General features: G+C 41.4%; 1 protein-coding gene across 2 annotated transcripts in view; it reads left to right on the top strand.

The window, feature by feature from the left end:
• MYRIP (myosin VIIA and Rab interacting protein) overlaps window positions 1-22,506 on the top strand; it is a 230,431-nt gene that overhangs the window by 25,525 nt on the left and 182,400 nt on the right. For both annotated transcript variants that reach the window (XM_061396028.1, XM_061396029.1), the window contains exon 2: window positions 8,805-8,949. In XM_061396028.1, coding sequence (XP_061252012.1) covers window positions 8,840-8,949 — 110 coding nt within the window. In that variant the 5' untranslated portion in view covers window positions 8,805-8,839. The remainder of the gene's footprint in view (window positions 1-8,804; window positions 8,950-22,506) is intronic.

A 22,506-nucleotide genomic window follows, 5' to 3' on the forward strand; every position in this document is an offset into this window, starting at 1 on the left:
TAAAATAGATAACTAATAAGAACACACCATGTATCATGGGGAACTCTACTCAATACTCTGTAATGACCTATATAGGAAAAGAATCTAAAAAAGAATGGATATAGGTATATGTATAACTGATTCACCTTGCTCTACAGCTGAAACACAACATTGTAACTCATCTATTTTCCAATAAAACTTAATTTAAAAAAGAAAGCTCCCATCTATTCCTATATCAGAAAGTGTATTGGATATTATCAAACATGTTTCTGTATTTATTAAGAAGATTATGGAATCTTTGCCCTTTATATTCTATTAACATGCTACATTACATTGATTGATTTTCACATGTTCAACCAACCTTGCATTTGTGCCATAAATCCTTCTTTGTTAGCTGTACCTAATCCTTTTTTGTATGTGCTGGATTTTTGTTTGCTAATATGTTGTTGAGGATTTTTTCATCTGTATTCATAAGGGATATTGGTTTATAGGTTTATTTTATTGTGATATCCTTGTTTGCTTTTCATATCAGGATAATACTGGCTTCTTAAAATGGATTAAGAAGTATTTCCTCCTAGTCTACTTTTGGGGGAAGGGTTGGTGTTAATTTTTCTTTTTTTAATGTTTGATTTTCTTTGTGGAAGCTTTTATTATTAATTCATTATCTTTACTAGTTATAGTTCTATACATAATTTCTATTTCTTCTTGAGTCAGTTTTGGTGAGCTGTCTAGGATTTTTTTTTTTTTTCATTTCATCTAGGTTATCTAAATTTCTGGCATACAGCTGTTCACAGTATTCCTTTATAATCCTTCTTATTTTTGTAAGGTCAGTATTGACGGCCCTCTTTCATTCTTGGTTTTAGTAATTTGAATCTTATGTTTTTTTTCTTGATCAGTCTTGCCAAAGATTTGTCAATTTTGTTGATCTTTTCAAAGAACTGACTTTGGATTTTATTTTCTCTGTATTGTTTTTCCATTCCATTGGTTTCCTCTCTGGTCTTTATTATTTGCTTCCTTCTGCTTACTTGGGTTCAGTTTGCTTTCCTTTTTTTTAAAATCTTTTAAGGTAGAAGGTGAGGTTATAGATTTGTCATGGTTCCTTTTTAATATAGGTGTTTATATCTATAAATTTACCCTTAACACTACTTAGCTGCATTCCATAAGTTTTGGTATATGTGTTTTCATTTTATTTATCTCAAGGTGTTTTCTTATTTCTCTTGACCCCTTGGTTATTTATTTTTGTACATTGTTTAATTTCCATATATATGTAAATATACCAAATTTCTTTGTTATTAATTTCTAATTTCCTTCCATTGTAATTAGAGAATATATTTTATATTATTCAATTCCTTTAAATGTATTGAGATTTATTTTACAGCCTAATGTATGGTCTACCTGGAGAATATTCCATGTGTACTTAAGAGTGTATGTTCTGCCGTCATGTAGAGTGTTCTGTAGACGTCTGTAAGAGATATGTAGATTATAATATGGGTTAAGTTTTCTATATCCTTGCTGATGTTTTGCTAATTGCTCTATTATTGAAAGTTGATATAGAAATCTCTATTATTGCTGAATTGTCCATTTCTTTTTTAAAATTCTGTCAGTCTTTGCTAAATAGACTTCCTTTAGTATTTCTTGTAAAGCAGGTCAGTTGGTGGTAAAATCTCTCCATTTTTGCTTATCTGGACTGTCTTGTCTTAATTTATCCTTAATTTTTGAAGGATACTTTTCTGGATACAGAATTCTTGGATAATAATCCTTTTCTTTCAGTTCTTTGAATATATCATCTCTCTGCCTTTTGACGTCAATGATTGCTGATAAGAAGTCAGCAGTTGATCTTACTGAAGATCCTTGGTGTGTCATGAATCATTTTTCTCTTGTTACCATCAAGATTCTGTATTTTATTTGACTTTTGATTGACTATGATGTGTCTAGATGTGCATTCTTTGAATTTTTCCTACATAAAATTTGTTGGAGTTTCCCAGTTGGCTCAGTGGTAAAGAATCCACTTGCCAGTGCAGGAGACACAGGTTTGACCCCTGGGTCGGGAAGAGCCCCTGGAGAAGGAAATGGCAACCTACTCCAGCATTCTTGCCTGAGAAATCCCATAGACAGAGGAGCCTGACAGGCTCTAGTTCATGGGGTTGCAAGAGAGTCTGACACGACTTAGCAACTAAACAGCAATGAAGAGTTAGTGGAGCTTCCTGAATGAGAAGACTAACAGCACTTTTCATCACATTTGGAAAGTTATCTACCATAATTTATTCACTATTTTTCTATTCCTTTTTCTCCCTCCTATTAATATCATTCCCAGGAGAGAGATGTAACACCCCTGGTCCAATCAACTATGCCCTGTTGGTATGACCATGTCCTCTCTGGGCCTTTCCTGTGTACAGGTAAAGAATGAGTCTCAGAGAGGGGGCTATTCGTGGCAGGGCTAACACCCCCGAAGGCGAAGGAATGAAAGTGAGTTCTACAGCACCACTTACTCCAAAGAAGTTGCAATGCAAGTACATCTCAGACCACTTGTGCTTTTCTTTCTTTCCTTCCCAAGCCAAGTTCTTTTCTTTCTTTCTTTCTTTTTTTTTTTTTTTTTTTTTACCACCAAATAACAAGAGTCTTAAATGGGACAGCCCTAACATTTTGATTCCTTTGTAGAAGAAATTTCTCTTCAGCTCTAGTCAAGATCTAGCGATGGCCAAAGAGGGAAGCCCCAGCAGTATTCACCCTTTATTGTTTTTAGGACTTTGGATATTCCAAGTTAATCTCTTTACCTCTCTCTGTGTATCAGGTGCATCACACACACAGTGGATTTGTAAAGATCCCAGTAATGCATTTGTCCTTTATCCATCTGTTCTAGGTTCCTTTCTAGAATGTCACTTGTGTAAACACTGACCCTTCATGATGAACTTCCTGTTGTGTGTGTATTGCATATTCTTGGAATGTCTGTGTTGCTTTTTTCATTTGCAAGGTCTGTGCTACCTAGTTCCTATAGAATTATCTGTACCCTCCCTGTAGTTGTTCTGTTCAAGAACAGTGTAGACAATTCTACCTTTATTTTGGTTTTCTATGTGTAAAGTTGTATCCATCTGCTTTCCTTTTTAAGTCCTCAGCTTCTTCTAAAGCTCATATAACTCTGTAGTTTCCTATGATAATTGCATTTTAAAAACCCCAGCTAAATCAATTCAGTAATTATATTACAGTAGCTGCTGTAGTTTGTCATCATGGGATGGACTTACAGCAATAATTCTCAAATAGTCATTTCTTTGGATGTGAAGAGGCAGTTGTTAGTAAAGAAAGAGGTGTCTGCAGACACATGCATTTGACGAATATAGAGTTAAACACAGACTGGCTGTTTAGTGACAGACTTCTTAGAGACTCTGATAAGCTTATATGCACTGTGCATCCCCAAGAGGGCATACAGTGTGAGGCATTCTTCTCTACTTTATTTCATCTCTGAGCTCCTTTCTCAGAACCCTCAGAACAGGAACAGTGACCTGAGAAATACATGTTAGGGAAATGGTGATGTAATTAAATCTTGAAGTTTATTAATTTTCTCATTACTAAATCTTAAAATGTATTCTCTCTGCTACCTTCTTATTTGAGTATAAACCAGAGAAATCCAGGAGTGGGAGGACCAGGTCTAAAAGTCAGAGCATCTGAACCAGTTTTGTGTCTGGGAAATCATTTCCCTCTGGGCTTACACTCTCCCATCTGTAAATGAGAGAGTCAAACCTATGTGACCTCTGACTCATGGACATTGAGGCTTTTCCAGCCCTACTGATGTTCTTTCTCCTATGATGCAGGAAATCTAATTGTGTTTACTGTAAAAAAGGGAAGACGCTTTTGCTATTTCCCCCAAAGGGTTTCTCATTATTCTCTGTCTTATCCACTTACAGCTACTTTGTTTATTTCTCTACAGAAACCATTTATGCCTCTTGAGTCCTGATCACTTAGATTTGATATGATCAAAGTTGCCACTTCTGTCCTGTCCAAACTGGGCATCTTAGAATCTCACTGTGAATTCTCAGAACCCAAAAGCCAGTGAAGTGAAGGGGGCAGACATATCACCTTCTGGGAGACTCCAAAGTGCCGTAATCACCTTTAATGAGGTGTTTTAAAGGGAGACGTCAGTCTGCATTTTCCCTGTGCTCCCTGATGTGTTTCTTCCTGCTCATGGGGAGACTAGAAGATGGCAACTAAGAAGCCTCCCCTTTCTTGAGCAGCCCAGTGGTGGGGTCTTCTTCCTGATTCAGTTCCTCAGACCAGCAGGTACTCCAGGCTCTCTTCCCACCCACATGTGATATGCCCAGCCAGATCTTCTCTCTCCTTCACAGAGGGCCCATTTTGTTCTGTATTGTTTTATCGCATTCATTCTTAAAAATAAATATATGTATTCTTGGCTTTCTGTGCTTTTGAACTTGATATAAAAATGAGTCATACAGTTTGCATGCTGTACATGCATATACATGTGGCTTGCCCCGATGCTGGGAGAGATGGGGGGCAGGAGAAGAAGGGGACGACAGAGGATGAGGTGGCTGGATGGCATCACTGACTCGATGGACGTGAGTCTGGGTGAACTCCGGGAGTTGGTGATGGATAGGGAGGCCTGGCGTGCTGCGATTCATGGGGTCGCAAAGAGTCGGACACGACTGAGCGACTGATCTGATCTGATCTGATCTGTCTGTGTCAACAGCACGTTTTATTAGAGATTCATGGATGTGGAATATACCTTTAGGATGTTCTTCTTCACTGCAGTGGAGTATTCCATTGGTATGAAACAAGCATATACACTATTTGTTTATCCTTCTTCCTGTTTATGATTGTTTGAGATGGTTTACAGGTTTTACTTATTTATATTTTTTGCTCTTTTGCGTGTTACTGTTACTAATGTTCTTCTGTTAGGATGAGCTATGTGAAATAGGAGTTTTTATAGGTTTTATTTCATATGATTCAACCCAATTCCTGTCTGTTGGTGCATATTTGCAAGATGATGTCTGAGAAATATACTTACAGAAATGCTGAGGTGAATGCATCTTCAGTTTTGAAAATGAGGCCTAATTGTGTTACAAAGAGACTGTACCAGTTTGTAGTCAGTGTATCAAAATTGTCCCACCTCCTGGCAACACTGGATAAAGACAGTTTTGGTCTGTATGAAATACACATGTATTTCATACACATGTATGGTTTTAACTGCAATTCTATAACTACCAATGAAATTAGCATCTTTGTAAGTGTATCTGCCATGTCTGTTTCTTCTTCTGTATAAAAGTGTGGAAGTGACTTCAGAACTGGATGAGGGTAGAGCATGGAAGAGTTTTGAGTTGTATGTTAGAAAAAGTCTAGGTTTCTCTTAGGAGACTGTTGGTAGAAAGAAAGAAAAAAAGAAAGAAAGAAAGAGAAGTAGCTCAGTTGTGTCCGACTCTTTGCGACCCCGTGGACTGTAGCCTACCAGGCTCTTCCCTCCATGGGATTCTCCAGGCAAGAGTACTGGAGTGGGTTGCCATTTCCTTCTCCAGGGAATCTTCCCAACCCAGGGATCAAACCCGGGTCTCCCGCATGGCAGGCAGACGCTTTAATCTCTGACTCAGCAGCTCACAATTGATCTGCTGTTAGTAGAAATATGAATGTTAAAGGTGATTATAGTGAGGACTTGGGAAGAAAAGAGGAGAGATGGAGAGAAAGCTTCTCTTATATTAGAGAACGCATATATCATCATGAACAAAAAGTTGATAGAAATACGAATGTTTGCGGTGCCTACTGAGGTTTCAGAAAGTAATGAGAAATACATAATTGGAAACTGAAGGAAAGGCATTCTTGGTTATAAAGTGGCAGAGAATTTGGTCTAATGGCGTTCCAGTGTTTTATGTAAAGTAGAACTTGTCAGTGACTATGGACTTGGATAGTTACCTGAGAATTCTAAAATAAGTATTAAAGACTGGTTTATGCTTGCTGCTATAATGAGACGTGAGAGGAGAGAAGTAAACTGAAGACAGAATTGTTCCACAAAAGGAAGCAGAACTTGCAGATTTGGAAAATTCTCAGTATACTCATACTGCAAAAATGAGAAAGTCCGTCTATAGACAGCAAGCGGGGTGTGACTGGACAACCATTTGCTTATGAGATTAGACTGTGGCTCACAGATCCAGTCAACCATTGCAGCAGAAGCCGGAAACAGAGACGCTGTTACCCAGGACAGATCTGTAGAGGGTCCTCCTGTCTGATGGCTTGGCCCCCTGAGAACTGTATGGGAAGCTGACAAAGTTTTGGAGAATTTACATCGACAGAAACACTGCCAGCTTAAACTAAATAGAGACAGGATAACTGAGGGAAGGCTGCTGGACTTCTGAGAGGCTACAGGATGGGCCAGTAGAGCTATTTGGCTACCAACATGCATCATCCATCAGGAAAAGGGAAGAATGATCCTGAAGATAAAACAGAGGTCTGCAGGGGTGTCAGTGTCCCCATGGCCTGGGGAGGGCACTGTCCCTCCTCAGTTACTGAGAGTGGGCCACGCTGCTGCGGCTACACCCAGGGCCAAGGGGGTGAGCCCGCCGCCCTGCTGCACTCGGAGGACAGAGCACAGAGCCAAAGAGAGCTATCCTTGAGCCTTAAACAAATGAAACAGAAGGAGACTCATCAATACAGGGAACAAACTGGTGGTTGCTGAAGGAGAGGGGGTGGAGGGAACAGATGAAATCGGCAAAGGGAATTATGAGGCACAAACCTCCAATTATAAAATAAGTCACAGAGATGTAAAGTACACATAGGTATAAAAATATTAAAAATAAACAAATAGTAGATTATGCATGAAAAAATGACAAATGGGGAATATAGTCAATAATATTGTAACAACTTTGGATGGTAACCGGACTTGTGGTGATTATCTCATAATGTATAAAAATATCGAATCACTGTGTGTTACAGCTGAAACTAATATAGTATGTCAAGTATAACTTAATTTAAAAAAAAAACCTAATGGAATTTTCCCTGCTTTCAGACTTGCTTGAGATCTAAGCCTTCTTTCTCCTTTCCAACCTCTCCCTGCTAGAATGGAATGTCTCTCCAAATGCCTACCCTACTACTCTACTCCGATAGCAAATAACTTGTCTGCTTCCACAGGTTCACAAGGGGGAAGGATTTTTGCCTCAGGATGAATCACCTATACCTAATGGAGATGATAATGAGATTAGATTTTGGACTTCGAATTGATGCTGGAATAGGTTAAGACTTTTGTGGCTGTGTGGCTGTTGGGATGAAGTGATTGTAATGTACATGTGAGAAGGACGTGCTCTCTGGGGGAGGGGGGTGCAAAGGGTGAAGAGTTACAGGCTGAGATAAATTCATATGTTGGAGTCCTAACCTGAGCACCTCAGATTTTTACTGTATTTGGAGATAGAATATTTAAAGTGGCAGTTAAGTTAAAATGATGGTATTAGAGTGGACTCTACTCCAATGCAATTGGTAATCCTTATAAGAAGGAAAAATTAAGACATAGGTGTGCACAGAGGGAACTCCATGGGAAGATATGGGCAGAAGATGACCATCTGTAAATCATGGAGAGGGACTTCAGGAGAAGTCAGCTCTGCCAACATCCTGATCTCAGACTTCTAGCCTTTAAAACTGGGAGAAAATACATCTCTGTTATCTCAGCCAGCTCATCTGTGATGCTGTTACTAGACAGCTGTTACACCCACGTGTATGCCAATGCCACTCAGTCTTGATTAATGCAGCTGTATAATAAAGACATTCAGTATTGAGTGGAGGTGCTAAGAGTGGTCATTCTTGCCTTTTTCCGGATCTTAGGGGGAAACAGTCAGTCTTTCATCACTGAATTTGATGCTAATTGTAGGTTTTTGTTGTTTTTCTTTTTTAAATGCCTTTTATATGATGGAGGGAATATTCTCTAGTCTTAGTTTTCAGAGGGTTTCTATCATGAATGGGTACTGAAGTTTGTCAAATGCTTCTTCTGTATCTCTTGAAATGATCGGATGATTTTTCCCTTTTTTTCTACGAATGTAGTGGGTTACTCTGATTTTTTTACATTGCTTAGATAAAACTCACTTGGTTATGGTATGTAATAATGCTTTTGAAATCTTGCTGCATTGGTTCCACAGATATTTTTGTGGAGACTGTTTGAATTTATGTTTGTGATGCCCTTCAATTCTGGGCACTTTTCTGGAATTATTTAATTTTACCACTGGGTGCAACCATTCACTAAAAATTATTTTTTTTTAAAAATGTGGTTTCCCATAATTTTTAGATATTCACCTCTGGGGAGGTGTTTCTTTGAAATATATTTTCTGGTGCTAAGAAAATGTCTAAAAGTATTATTTTACTTTTTTTTTTGCAGAAGAGAGTTTATCAATTTCTAGTTTGTATTTTAGTCATGTGATAAAAGCTTCAGGAGATATAGAGGATATTTTTTAAAGTATGATTTTTTTTATCGTGCAATTATGTGTAATTACAATTTGAGACTTCAAATCACAGAACTTGAGAAGTTTTGGGTATTGTCTTTTGGCGTTTTGCAGAAATTTACAGCAGATCTCATGTACACCTCATTTTATTGAAAAGAATAATTTATCGTTTTTTTTTCTAATATAAGAACTGGGATAAATAACAGTGTTGATGATCAGTTACTGTCACTTTTTCTCTGCAGCCTTGCTGAAGTTGTCTCTAAATATTTGCTGAGTATGAGAGCAGAGCAGGAAACCACCTTATATAAACACTGTGTTTAATTCTGTTTAATAACAACATTGGTTGATTTTACCCATGGAGAACTATTTTCTTGCCCTCAATTTGTGGTCTTTCCTTTGATTTCTCAGGTCTTGTCTCATCCGTCTGTGTTTGGTATTAAATCATGGGGAGGAAGCTGGACCTGTCTGGTCTGACCGACGATGAAACGGAGCATGTTCTCCAGGTGGTCCAGCGAGACTTCAATCTCCGAAAAAGAGAGGAAGAGCGTCTCAGGTGAGATGCTATTTTGCGCCTGGGTACATTGAACCACGTGTGGACAAGTGAAACAGGCTTCCTGATGCTCCTTGCTGTCAGCCCTGTGTTCAAAGTGTTTATATCATGTAAACACATGTAAAAAGAATGCCCTTCCCTCCATAGTCAGGCTGACTGGCTTCACTGCTGGACATCACAATGTCAGCTCAGGAATGTGACTGTTCACACTGGCAGTCAACATTGTTGTTTGGCTGCCTACCTGATACATTATTAGCTGTGGAATGGATGGAGTTTGCGATGACAAGAGCTGCTTTGAGCTTGCTCCTGGCTTTTATTTTCTTGTCCAGGTACTCTTGAAGAATAACCCAAGTGTTATATAAATGGGAGAATTAGACTTATAGCTGTATACTCTTCTGTTAGAGCTCTTGGCTACTATGGCACAGAAAGAGAGCTCTGAACACCTGATTCAAGGAGAATGATCTCCAGGCTGGGATGGGAATACCTGACTCAACCTTGCCCCCTCATTTTATAGAAGGGAAAACTGAGACCCAGAGAGGGGGGCTTCTGACTCCTCTGCAGTTGATATTTTCTTGTGGGATGTTCTTGGAAGTACTGTGCTGCCTAAATTTGGAAGAAGTCACAATGATGGAAATGCGGTCATGTGCTGGGGTTTGTGTGTTAGAACCTGATGGCAAGTCCTCATGAGCTCCTGTCCTCCATAAACTTGTTTTTATGTTTGAATTTTTTTAAGGTTTCTTTTTTTTTTTTTATGTGGACCATTTTTTTTTAAGTCTTTATTGAATTTGTTACAATATTATTTCTGTTTTATGTTTTGGGTTTCTTATTTTCTGGCTACAAGGCATGTGGGATCTTCATTCCCCAACCAGGGATCAAACTCATATACCCTGCCTTAGAAGATGAAATCTTCAATACTGGCCTGCCAGGAAGAGCCCCACAAACCTGTTATCTCTCAGGATCTCACAGGTTTGTCATGGTACTGTCTCCTTCCTTGGCCATTGAGTTCAAAACCTGTCTTTATAATTCCTCCCTGACTTGGTTCTCATGCAGGCTAGGGCCCGGCCTTGTTACTTCTGCCTCCTCTGTATCTCTCCCAACCTGCTTCCAGTCCAGCTTTCATGACTGTCCATCCCAGTCACTGCAGTGACTTCTCCATGATCCTGTCTCTACTTCTCCAGAGTGGTGCCCCAGTTCAGTTCGAATCATGCCCTTTCCCACTCTGCTTAAAACTGACATGGGTTGTTTCCTTTTGCCCTTGGAGTTTCTCAGTCTTTCTGTTTCTGTAGAAGAGTAACCCCCATTTCTTGTAAGCACCCTCGTGTAATTAACTTTATTTCTACCATGTTTTTTTCCCATATTGTATATATTCAATACGTGCTTGTTAGATGGAAGACAAGAAATATGTTAAATAGTTAGTTGATTTAAAAACCATGTGCCATAGAAACAGACTATGAATCAATGGAACAGAATAGAGAGCCAAGAAATAAACCCACAGACCTCTGGTTAATCAATCTTCAACAAAGGAAGCAGGAGTATACAATGGGAAAAAGACAGTCTCTTCAGCAAGTAGAGTTGGGAAAATTGGGTAGGCACGTGTAAACTGAAATGAGAACATACCCTCACACTATACACAAAATAAACTCAAAATGACTTAAAGACTTAAATATAAGGTATGGTATCCTGAGATTCCTAGAAGAGATCATACGCAAAACATTCTCTGATATAAATCATACCAATGTTTTCTTAGGTCATTCTTCCAAGGCAATAGAAATAAAAACAAAACTAAACAAATGGGACCTAATCAAACTTCCAAGCTTTTCCACAGCAAAGGAAACCATAAACAAAATGAAGACAACCTACAGAATAGGAGAAAATATTTGCCAGTGGTGTGACTGACAGGTGTATATTTCCAAAATATACAAATAGCTCATACAACTCAACAACAAAAAAACAAACAACTCAGTTGAAAAACGAGCAGAAGGCATTAATAGACATTTCTCCAAAGAAATAATATAAATGGCCAATAGGCACTTGAAAAGATGCTCAACATTGCTAATTATTCAGTTCAGTTCAGTTCAGTTCAGTCGCTCAGTCGTGTCTGACTCTTTGCGACCCCATGAACCGCAGCATGCCAGGCCTCTCTGTCCATCACCAACTCCCAGAGTTCACTGAGACTCACGTCCATCGAGTCAGTGATGCCATCCAGCCATCTCATCCTCTGCCGTCCCCTTCTCCTCCTGCCCCCAATCCCTCCCAGCATCAGAGTCTTTTCCAATGAATCAACTCTTCGCATGAGGTGGCCAAAGTACTGGAGTTTCAGAGAAACGCAAATCAAAACTACAGTGTGTATGACCTCACACTGGTCAGCATGACCATCATTAGAAAGTCTACAGATAACAAATGCTGGAGAGGATGTGGAAGAAAGGGAACTCTCTTGCACTGTTGGAGAATGTAAGTTGTTCCAGGCACTGTGGAAAGTAGTATTCTCAGAAAGCTAAGAATAGAATTACCATATGTCCAGCAATCCCACTCCTGGAATATATCTAGACAAAACTCAATCCACAATGATACAAGCACCCCTGTGTTCCTAGAAATACTGTTCAAAATAGCCGAGACATGCAAACAAGTGGAGTGAGTGTCTGTTGACAGATGAGTGGATAACACAATGCGGTGCATATATATAATGCAATATAAGAAATGAAATGATGCCATTTGCAGCAACATGGATGCGATTAGAAGTTAGCGTACTAGGTGAAGGAAGTCAGAAAGACAAGCACCGTATGATATCGCGTATACATGGAATCTAAAATATGAGACAAACGAACCTATCTACAGAACACAAACAGACTCTCAAACTTACAGAACAGACTTGTGGTTGCCCAGGGGGAGGGGGGTTGGGCAGGATGGTGTGGATGGGAGGTTGGGGTTAGCAGGTGTAAACTCTTGTATATGGAATGGATAAACAAGGTCCTACTATATAGCACAGAGAATTATATTCAATATACTATGATAAACCATAATGGAAAAGAATAGTTAAAAAGGAAAGTGTGTGTGTGTGTATGTGTGTGTGTATGTATAACTGAAGTCACTTTGCTATGCAGCGGAAATTAACACAACATTGTAAATCAACTACACTTAAAAAATCCCATGTGCCAGACACTGTTCTAGCTGTTGGGTACATAACAGTGAGCCAAACGAGCCTTCACCCCATGGAGTTTATATTTCAGAGCTATACTACCCACACTATAGCCATCGACCACACATGGCTTTGTGCACTTATAATGGGGTGAGTCTGAGTTGACTTGCACTATAACTGTAACACACACCAGATCTCCAAATTTTAGTACCAAAAAATGTAAGCTACCTCATTAATAATTTTTATGTTGACTACATTTTGAAACACCAATTTTTGGATACATGAGGTTAAAGAAGAAACATTAAAATTAATTTTCCCTGCTTATGTTTACTTCTTTTTTAGTTTGGGTACTAGAAAATTTAAAATTAAACATGTCTCACATTATATTTCAATTGGCTAGTGCTGCCCTAGAGGGAGGGCAGAGAGAGAGGATGTAAATAAATAAAAATATACTTGTATGTATTAGGTGATGAGAGCCACGAAAAAGAATGAAGCGGAGAAATGGGGGCAGAGACTGGCTGGGGATGGGCAGGGGGCTCTTTAGTGCATGGGCTGCTCAGGGAAGACCTCTGTGGTCTTGAAGGAGGTGAGGGAGTGCTGGGCTGCTCTCTGGGGTGACATCAAGCAGGGTGGAGGCAACAACAGATGTCGGCTTCTGATTCAGGAATGCGCCTCTGTGTTTCCAGAGAAGCTAGAAGGGAGGGAGCCAGGGAGAGTGCAGTGGTGGAACAAAGTCCAAGCAGTATCCTAAGTTTGAACCACACGTAGGAAATCCAGACTCAAAACCACTGCAGTGGGCAAACCTTTCCTTGCCTCTCTGCATTGCCTGGGTTTAGGAGACGTGGAAGAGTCTTGGAAGCTATGATACAGAAGGTGTCTTTGAATTCTTTAATTTTTGCGGCAATGAGCATAAGATTCAGAATAGAGTATTTTTCTTCTAAGATTTCAAATTGAATTGTGTTTCTTTTCTCCTGGACAGCTGCTCTTTATTTACCTAATTTCTCCGGTTAGGTTTTTGTGAGGGTAGGTGTCAGGTGTAGAGGTTACACAGTGTTTCTAATGATCTGTTCTTCAGTGCTGACATTAAGTGTGCTGAATATATAGGTGGTGAAAGTGTGAATTAAATGCCCTCAGAACACATGATGGTGAGACAGAGCGGGCAGGGGCTGAAGAGTTCAACACAATTAGGTCACTGAAATAAACTAATGGAAAGACAACTAGAAGACATGAAGCAGTCTGGGTGCACTGCAGTTTCCAGTATTATTATCCATCATTATTTCATTATTACTGATTCCTCATAGAAGTTCCCATAAGGAGGGTCCCCATGTACATGAAGGCACCAAAGCACAGAGAGGTTACAGAGCTTTCTCAGCATCACACAGTTAACTGGGATAGAGCCAATTCTGTTTCCCACATTCTCTGAATTATATAGATTGGATCAAGCCTTTTCAAAACTGTTCTTCGGTGCAAGTAGGAGACTCCTGTCTCCCACTCTCCACCACACCCTCTAATGAGCAGAGTCACACCACCATTGGGTATATCAGCTCCTGCGCATATACACAGTCAGAGGTCTTCCTATATAACGTGACTCTGTGGGCCCCGTATCACTGAAACTATAAGCTGAAGCACTGGGGATGTGGTATATCGAACATCTAATCCCATTAAAGACTATATGTATAGTAGGACAAGTTAGGGGGAAGGCAGAGGACTGGGCAGGCCTGAGAACTGTGGACGTGCAGCAGCAGCAGAGTACGGGGTACTTATGTACAACTTCAATACAGTGTTGATTTCCTTTTCTAGGACACACCATAGTATTAAAGCTATGGATGGAGCACATCAGAGAACAAAAGACATGTTGACCCTGCTCCTTCCTCCAGGTGCTTGGGGTCTAGATGAATCAGGTAAATGTGTAGAAAATACATATTATACTTGATTCATTTTATTCCTTGTCTTTCATCAGATGATTTCATGCAAATAGTAAAAAACAAAATGATAAAGAACACTGAGATGAAAAGCGCCAGTCCTCTGCTCCATGTTTGATTAGTTTTATCCTTAATCCTGTAGTCCTCCTAGCCTTAAATTTAAATCTGTAAATTTAAAATATGTGGGTATGTTGCTATTTCTTGATGTATCAATTTTAGGTAGTCTTTCATTTTTCTGCTCTGAATAGTGGGGACTTTGCTTACTTACTTAGAGTACTTTACCTTTGGTTTCTTGCTTGTTATTATCTGTGGTTTGGTTTTCTATTGGTTATCTTTCAAATGTACATTTGAAACCTGTCTCGTTCCATGTGTGTTCATGCTCCTTTCTTGGTCTGGCAGCACGAGGATTCATATGATGTTCCTACCTTCTGTCTACCACCCCTTCCAGTTTCTTCATCTCACATCTGTCCACGCGGTACCTTTATTCTTATGTATTCAAGGTTGAGGCCATTCGGGTACTGTTCTGCAAACATAAATTTGAGCCTTTCTTGTTTTATTCAGAGGTTGACACTACTGTTGAAAATCAATAGTCATTATGATTGAAAATGGAGTTCGCTGCTTCCTCTTTCAGAACTGCACTGAAATCTGTAGGTGGCTGATTGGTCTCCTCCTTTTCTGTTTACTTTTATGAATCAATTGCATTTGTATTTCCTTGCTGTCATTTTAAATAAGTCTTGGGAAGGCGGAAAGGCCACCAAGTGTTAAGTCTGCCATCTGGAACTCACTGGCCACAGCAACTTCCTTGCTGGTCAGGGCCACAGAGGAGCCTGGGGAGGTGCAGACATAAAGGGCTCCCTGTGTGCAGCCAGAGCATGGGGAGGTGCAGACATAAAGGGCTCCCTGTGTGACCAGAGCATGCTCGGGTCACACAGATGTGGACCTTAAAGGTCCTTCTACTGCTGTTTACCTCATCGTTAGCTGGAGGGAGCCTGACCTCCAAAACACTGGATGGAGGGGAGTTTCTGATGACCTCCAAAACACTGGATGGAGGGGAGTTTCTGATGACTTTGTGCTGGAAAGAAAAACTCTTGGTGAGATAAGTCACTGAGGCCTTGGGGTTTATTTGTTACAGCAGCATAGTCTAGTATGACTTTGACTAATACAGTTTCTGGGAGCTGAAAGGGACCTTGACTTTATAGCTGTAGAAGGAGGCTTGTGGGGTGAACACGCTGTTAGTGGGTAGAGCCTGGCCTGGACCCTCGGCTCCTGGTCTTCTGCCATCTCATATACTATAAGACACCTGTGGAAATATCTCCTGACTTACAGTAGGATCATAATTTATACTCTGTGATTTTATATTGTCAGGCACGTTTACAAAGTGGTTTTAAAAATGAGTGTTAATTGCATGGCACTCTGGTGTTCAGACTGAGATGTTTATGAGATAGCCACAGCGTTTAAAATTTCTCATTTAAAATGTGCTGGCCAGAAGCTAGTTAGCATCTGGATAACTTCCAAGGATTTGCTGCTGCTCTAATGGACTTGGTCTGTGGGGGAGCAGGGGTTAGATTTGATGAAATGGTTTCCCGTAATGCGACTGGCCATTAATTGTCAGGGTTTGCTGAACTGAGAGTGTTCTTCTGCCTGCCAAGGACTGCTGGGCTCAGGCAAGGCCAGGCCAGGGGAAGGAAGGGAGGGGAGGATGGAGCGTGAGTGGCAGGGCACTTCCCGTCTAGTCTTTCTCTGAGAGGCTCAGTGCCTGCAGCCCAGCAGCTACAGTATGTAAATTCCTCCTCCTTTGGCCTGTGTTAAGAAGAGGATTAATGCACTTGGAGACCTGTTTCTGTCACTCACTTGCTGACATAGCCTGCACCCTCTCTGCACCTCGGTGACAGGGTGTGAGGGCAATCATCCATCCCCCAAGAGTCAGATCTAAGTGTTGTGAGAAAGTAACTAAAAGCTGCCAGGGCGTGTGGAAGGCCCACTGCAGGAAAGCAGAGCATCTCCCTCAATTAGAAAAGCTTTGTGTTTCTAGTCTGTTATACAGAAACCTCTTTAAGGTTCAGTTATGATTTTATTAAATAGAAAGAACACAGAGCTTTTAATGAAATGAGTTAGTGATCTTTCTTCATTCAAAATTCATTTTAAACAAATTAAAATTTTATCACACGAATTTAATTTTTCAAGAAGTTTCTTTTTCAAAAAGTAAAATGCCCTTGCTTTCAGGGTCCCTAGTCTGGACATTTACATTTATGGAATGAATTAACAAACACTCCTAGTCATGTCCTTCTTTGAAGCTGGAGGTCAGATTGCCTTGTCTTCACTCAGTTGGAATACATAGGCCCCGTGGTTTATGAAATTACCATGCGTTCACAGAGTGCATCTGTCCTGCACTTCCTCACTGCCCTGGGTAGCCCCGGAGATGCTGCAGGAATGCTGTGGCATTCACCTGTCCAGGTGATGCATCTGCTGCAGAGAGGGGGTGCTGCAAGGCAGGATTCCTTCCTCTGCACTGCTGGATCAGGTTGACTGGCCAGTCACCTGGCGGGGCTCCGAAATGACAGAGCCGAAAGCGGGTGCACTCTGTGGAGTGGAAGGGCAGACACAGCTCTGTTTGAGTCACCTTTTGACGGGGAAGGCCCAGCAATGCAGAGACACTGGGAGCAGTCCCGGAGGCTTGTGTAGGGCAGGTGTGGGGACCTCAGAGTGGGACGTGAGTAGGATAAAGAGTATCAATCTCAAGCTATAAGGGACTGCACAGATTTTTTAAATCGCCTTTTTACTTAGTACTGATACTTTTAATAATGAAAAGGTCACATATATTAAATCAAAGCTATTGAATATCCATTCATTTGCTTCAAAATCATATACTGAATGTCAGGAGCCTCCTGGGGAAATGGGAGGGGGATGAAAGGGTAGGGGAGGGAGAGAAAGGTTCACAAAATTAGTAAGTGCCTTAACCCCTGGGGAAAAGTCCAGAAGGTGAACTAAGTCTGATATGAATAATTAGGATGCTATGCAGAGTGAGAAAAACAGACCCATGGGAATACTTTCATCTTGGAGGTGGGAAGTAGGAGAAAGGAAGGACTTCCTCAAGGAGAGGTGCATTTGATTTGATCCTGGAAAACAGACAGGATTTTTAAAGTGGATTGAGACAAAGGTCTGGGCGGCAGGGAGCATCCTGTGTATTACCCACTCTGTCATGTCTGACTCTTTGCAACCCCACGGACTGTAGCCCACCAGGCTCCTCTGTTCATGGGATTCTGGAGAATACTAGAGTGGGTTGCCAGGCCCTCCTCCAGGGGATCTTCCTGACCCAGGGATCGAACCCAGGTCTCCCTCATTGCAGGCAGGTTTTTTTTTTTTTTTTTTTTTTTGGCCATCTGAGCCTATTCCCTCTGCCAGGAATGCCAACAGGATAGAAAAAAGGACATGTTTCCTCAACCCAATCAGGAGCTGTGGTGGGGGGCAGTGGGCGAAGTGACTTGCCAACAGTTCTTTCTGTACCACAGCTAATCATGTGGAATAGAGTGTGGTGTTCCAGGAATATGACCTCTTCTCATTCCCAGCAAACTCTGGGAGAAGCACTGCTGCTGCTGCTGCTGCGTCGCTTCAGTCGTGTCCGACTCTTTGCGACCCCATAGACGGCAGCCCACCAGGCTGCCCCGTCCCTGGGATTCTGCAGGCAAGAACACTGGAGCGCGTTGCCATTTCCTGGGAGGAGCACTACGTCTACCCATTTCCAAAATGGGGAAAGTGAGTGTCTAAAAAGAAATTAAAAACTGGCCCGGGTTGTACACAGTGAAAGGTAGGATCAAACCTAGATAGTGCCACCCCAGAACTAGGACAGCACACTGCCTTGGTACTGAAAAAAAGGTGACCCAGGCGCCACGGGGACAGAATGGGTGAAATTAGGGCTGTCTTAGAAAATCTGGTACCTGTGCTTCCTAGAACCTGGGGTAAAATTCCCAGGGATGGGAACCTAGTAGGGTTTAAGTCAGGATACGGGGAAGTGTAGCTGGGGCATTACAGTAGTTATTAGCCACTTAATGTTTTGGCTTATCCAAATGTTAAGTGTAGTCTAGATGTGAAATACAGTCTGGATTTCAAAGCTCTAGTTTGAAAAAGAATGTAAACTGTCTCATTAATAATTTTATATTGAAAACACATTGAAATGAATCTAAAATTACATTTTAAGTAAAATGTATTGTTGTTATTCAGTCATTAAGTCATGTCCGACTCTTTGCAACCCCATGGACTGCAGTATGCCAGGCTTCCCTGTCCTTTACTATCTATTGGAGTTTGCTCAAATTCAGGTCCATTGAATCAGTGATGTTATCCAACCATGTCATTCTCTGCCACCCTCTTCTCCTTTTGCTTTCGATCTTTCCTAGCATCAGGGTCTTTTCCAATGAGTCAACTCTTTGCATCAGGTAGCCAAAGTATTGGAGCTTCAGCATCAGTCCTTCCAATGAACATTCAGGATTGATTTCCTTTAGGATTGTCTGGTTTGATCTCCTTGCTGTCCAAGGGACTCTCAAGAGTTTTCTCCAGCACCACAGTTCAAAAGCATCGGTTCTTCAGCACTCAGCCTATTTTATGGTCCAGCTCTCACATCCGTACATGACTACTGGAAAAACCATAGCTTTGACTATATGGACCTTTGTTAGCAAAGTGATGTCGCTGCCTTTATTTTTTTCCCCAAACTTTAAAGTTTTTGTTTCTGCTCTTTAATATGTTGTCTAGGTTTATCATAGCTTTCCTTCCAAGGAGCAAGTGCCTTTTAATTTCATGGCTGCAGTCACCATCTGCAGTGATTTTGGAGCCCAAGTCAGGTATAAAATAAAATTAAGTTCACCTGTTTCTTTTCTACTTTTTAAAATTATGACTACTAGAAGACCGTATATATATATATATATATATATATATATCTCACATTATATTTTTATTGGCCAACGGTAGTTTGGAATGCTGTGTTAAGCAATTTGGAATGTATAGGAGTAGAAAGTAAGCTTTCTTCCCCAATTTTGTTTAAGGCTAGTCCTTTCCTTTATGAGGTTCATAGGTATCTGAAAGATCCAGTGGAAGTCTTCACTACCTAACTGTGCACTGGCCTTTGCTCTGGAGAATTGTCATATCTGCCATGTGAAGGTGATCTCAGAATGATCGCCTGGTATTGGCTTTATTGTGCAGTTTGAAAGGACAGCACATTATGATCATGCCACATTCACCACGGAGAGTTTGCACATCTCAGCCTCACATCTCACATCTCAGGAGAGAATAAATCCTTTGATACTTCTTTGGAATTAATGCTTGACGAAGTAAGTCTGTGTCAAGACTTTTGAAATAATGAAGTGGCCTTAGGATGGCCTCATATTCATGATTCATATAATGTCTCTGGCACCATAAAACCATAAGTTATCACATATTTGCCTGTGGGGGCCTGCTTTTAAGAATGGCCAAGAGAGTTAAAGGAATCTTAAATTCGCTAGATGCTGCAGATGTGCCTATAACAGAAAAAGAATCATACTGATGCTCTTTTTAATTTGTCACCCTTCAAGATGTACAGTTACTAATTTGTCAGTTCTGGATACTTCCTCCCTATAATCCCATGTTCTTTAATAACAATAGTCTAGATTGCTTTTGTAGCTCAAAGTTCCTGATATTATTTACTTTCCCACTCCCAATGTTAGAGGCTCAACGCTGCTGGGCTCTGATAAAGCTTTTGTGGTGCGAATTCTTGGCTGGACTTTCATTCCTCAGATCTCTGGCTCCAGAAAGCATTTGTTTGGCATTTGGTGTGCACAGAATTCAGGACTTGGAAGAGAGTAAGAAGGAATGTTTCTGCAGCTATTGTGAAGGCAGCTTCCTTCAGCCACAGTAATTCAGGCATAGCCACAAGCACTTAGCCAGAAATGGCCTGAAATGCAGAGTTGGTGAACACAAATGGGCCGTATAGAAATCAGAGTTTCACCTTCCCCCTGTGCTACTGGAATGACAACTTCCTTGTCCCCATGACCTTCTTCAGTTCCTGGAAACAGGCCCCTGCCTTGGGGGCCCTGTCCCTTGCCTTCATCTCCTTACTCAGCTCCTGAAGAAAATAGGTCCATCTCAAACCCTCCTGTACTGTTGGTAGAAATGTTAAGTTGGTGCAGCTACTATGGAAAACAGTATGGAGGTTCCTCAGAAAACTACAAGTAGAATTACCGTATGACCCAGCATCCCCACTCCTGGGCATATCCCCAGACAAAACTATAATTAAAAGAGATACATGCACCCCTATGTTCAAGGCAGCACTATTCACGATAGCCAAGACACGGAAGCCACCTAAATGTCCATCAGCATATGAATAGATAAAGGAGATGTGATACAAGTCTCCAGTGAAATGCTGCTGCTGCTGCTGCTAAGTCGCTTCAGTCATGTATGACTCTGTGCAACCCCATAGACGGCAGCCCACCAGGCTCCCCCGTCCCTGGGATTCTCCAGGCAAGAACACCAGAGTGGGTTGCCATTTCCTCCTCCAATGCATGAAAGTGAAAAGTGAAAGTGAAGTCGCTCAGTCGTGTCTGACTCTTAGTGACCCCATGGACTGCTCAGCCATAAAAAAGAATGAAATAATGCCATTTGCAGCAATATGGATGGACCTAGAGATCATCATATTAAGCGAAGTAAGACACGGAGAAACACAGGTATCGTGATATTGCCTGCATGTGGAAAAAATACGACACAAATGAACTTATGTACAGGACAGAAACACTCTTGGATGTAGAGAACAGATTTGTGGTTGTCAAGGGATTGGGAGGCTGGGGCTAGCAGATGCAAACCATTATATATAGAATGGATAAATAGCAAGGTCCTACTGTATAGCACAGGGAACCATATTCAATATCCTGTGATAAACTATAGTGGGAAAGAATATTAAAAAAGAGTATATATGTATGTGCCTGTGTATGTGTGTGTGTGTGTATATATATATCTGAATCACTTTACTGTTCAGCAGAAATTAACACAGCATTGTAAATCAACTATACTTCCAAAACATAAATGTCAGTGAAGATAGAGGGAAAAAAGAAAGTAGGCCCATCTCCTGGACCAGTTTCTAAGCTGATGTCATAGTGAAGGAAATTTGTGAACCACTTTCTCTCTCAGAATAACTCTTTGAGTGCCTTCTTTGAGATGGGAGATTTCTGCTCCAGCCTTGAGATTCCTTTGCTGGATATCTGACTGATGCCTTGAAGTCCCAGAAGAGCTGGGGCCCAGAGGAAGTCCTAGTCCTCTGCAGTTCACCGGCCCCCGCTGGCCTGACTCATGGGCTCCCGTCGTGCATCAGCTATGCATGTGCGTGGGCCTAGGACCCAAGCCTCCTCTTCCGACTGATTCTTATCCCCTAGGCCTGAGGCTACTCAGAGTACGGGTTCCTATATATCTAGCCGGATCCTGGGTTTCCAGGTGTGGTGATCTTAGGAGGTTGGCGGGATCTGTGATTCCAGCCACCTCTGGAGTTAATACTAGAATGATGTATCCCTGGCCTCTCCCAGGTTCCCCCCAAAGTTCCTGTGTGTGTGGTCAGCCCCTGTATCTGTGACAGTTATCCATAGTCAGCTCCCACCTTGCCCTGCTCAGCTTACCTTTCCCATCTTCCTGGCTAAGCATCTCACATCCACCAGGGTCCATTCCCTGCACAGCCTGGGCTGTGATTTTGCCCCATTCCATGTCAGGTATGTACATGCCCGGAGCTCCGTCACTTCCCAAGGTGGCCTAGTTGGAGGGACAAGGTTTTGTGTTGCCTCCCAGATCCTACCTGCATGTTCCCCTGCCCCACTGCCCTCCTTCCCAGGGCTGGAGCCTACCTGAGTGCTCCTGCCAGATCTCCTCCCTGCCTGGAATCAGACCTCCCATGGCTGTGGGTTGTCTACCTCCCAGCACTACATCTCTGAGTCCCATTTCTGCAGGTCCTGGGCTTTCTCTTCTTCTTCCTCTTCCTAACCCAGGGATCGAATCCAAGTCTTCTGAGTTGGCAGGTGGATTCTTTACCAGCTGAGCCACAAGGGAAGCACATATCTATCTGCCTGGAATGTGGGGGGGTTAAATGAATCAGTAGATGTGAAGCCCCATGGACAAACCCCGGGGAACATGGTAAAGACTCATGAGAACTCAGGTGAGGTCTGTTCTTGCCTTATTCTAGGCTGGTGTATCTGGTTCATCAATTAAATAAAGTTCTCTTTAAATATTCATATCTATTTGGTAAATTCAAATGGTTTTTATGGTTTAGCTTTTCCTAAAGCAAGATACTTTCCCCCTTTTTTGCTATCAGATGATTTTCTACAGGCAGAATAGAAATGCTTGTGTTTGTTTTGTAGCTGATGCTTAATTATTTAGACCTTTGATGTCTCTCTTCATTTGTACCTTCACTTGTGTGTTGACCTGCTGTGGCCAGAGAAGACTCTTGGCTGACAGGATGGTTTTGTTTTGTTTTTTCTTTAGACTCAGAAACTCTGATGCCTT

Source organism: Bos javanicus, chromosome 22 (assembly GCF_032452875.1).
Source record: "Bos javanicus breed banteng chromosome 22, ARS-OSU_banteng_1.0, whole genome shotgun sequence".
Lineage (NCBI taxonomy): Eukaryota > Metazoa > Chordata > Mammalia > Artiodactyla > Bovidae > Bos > Bos javanicus.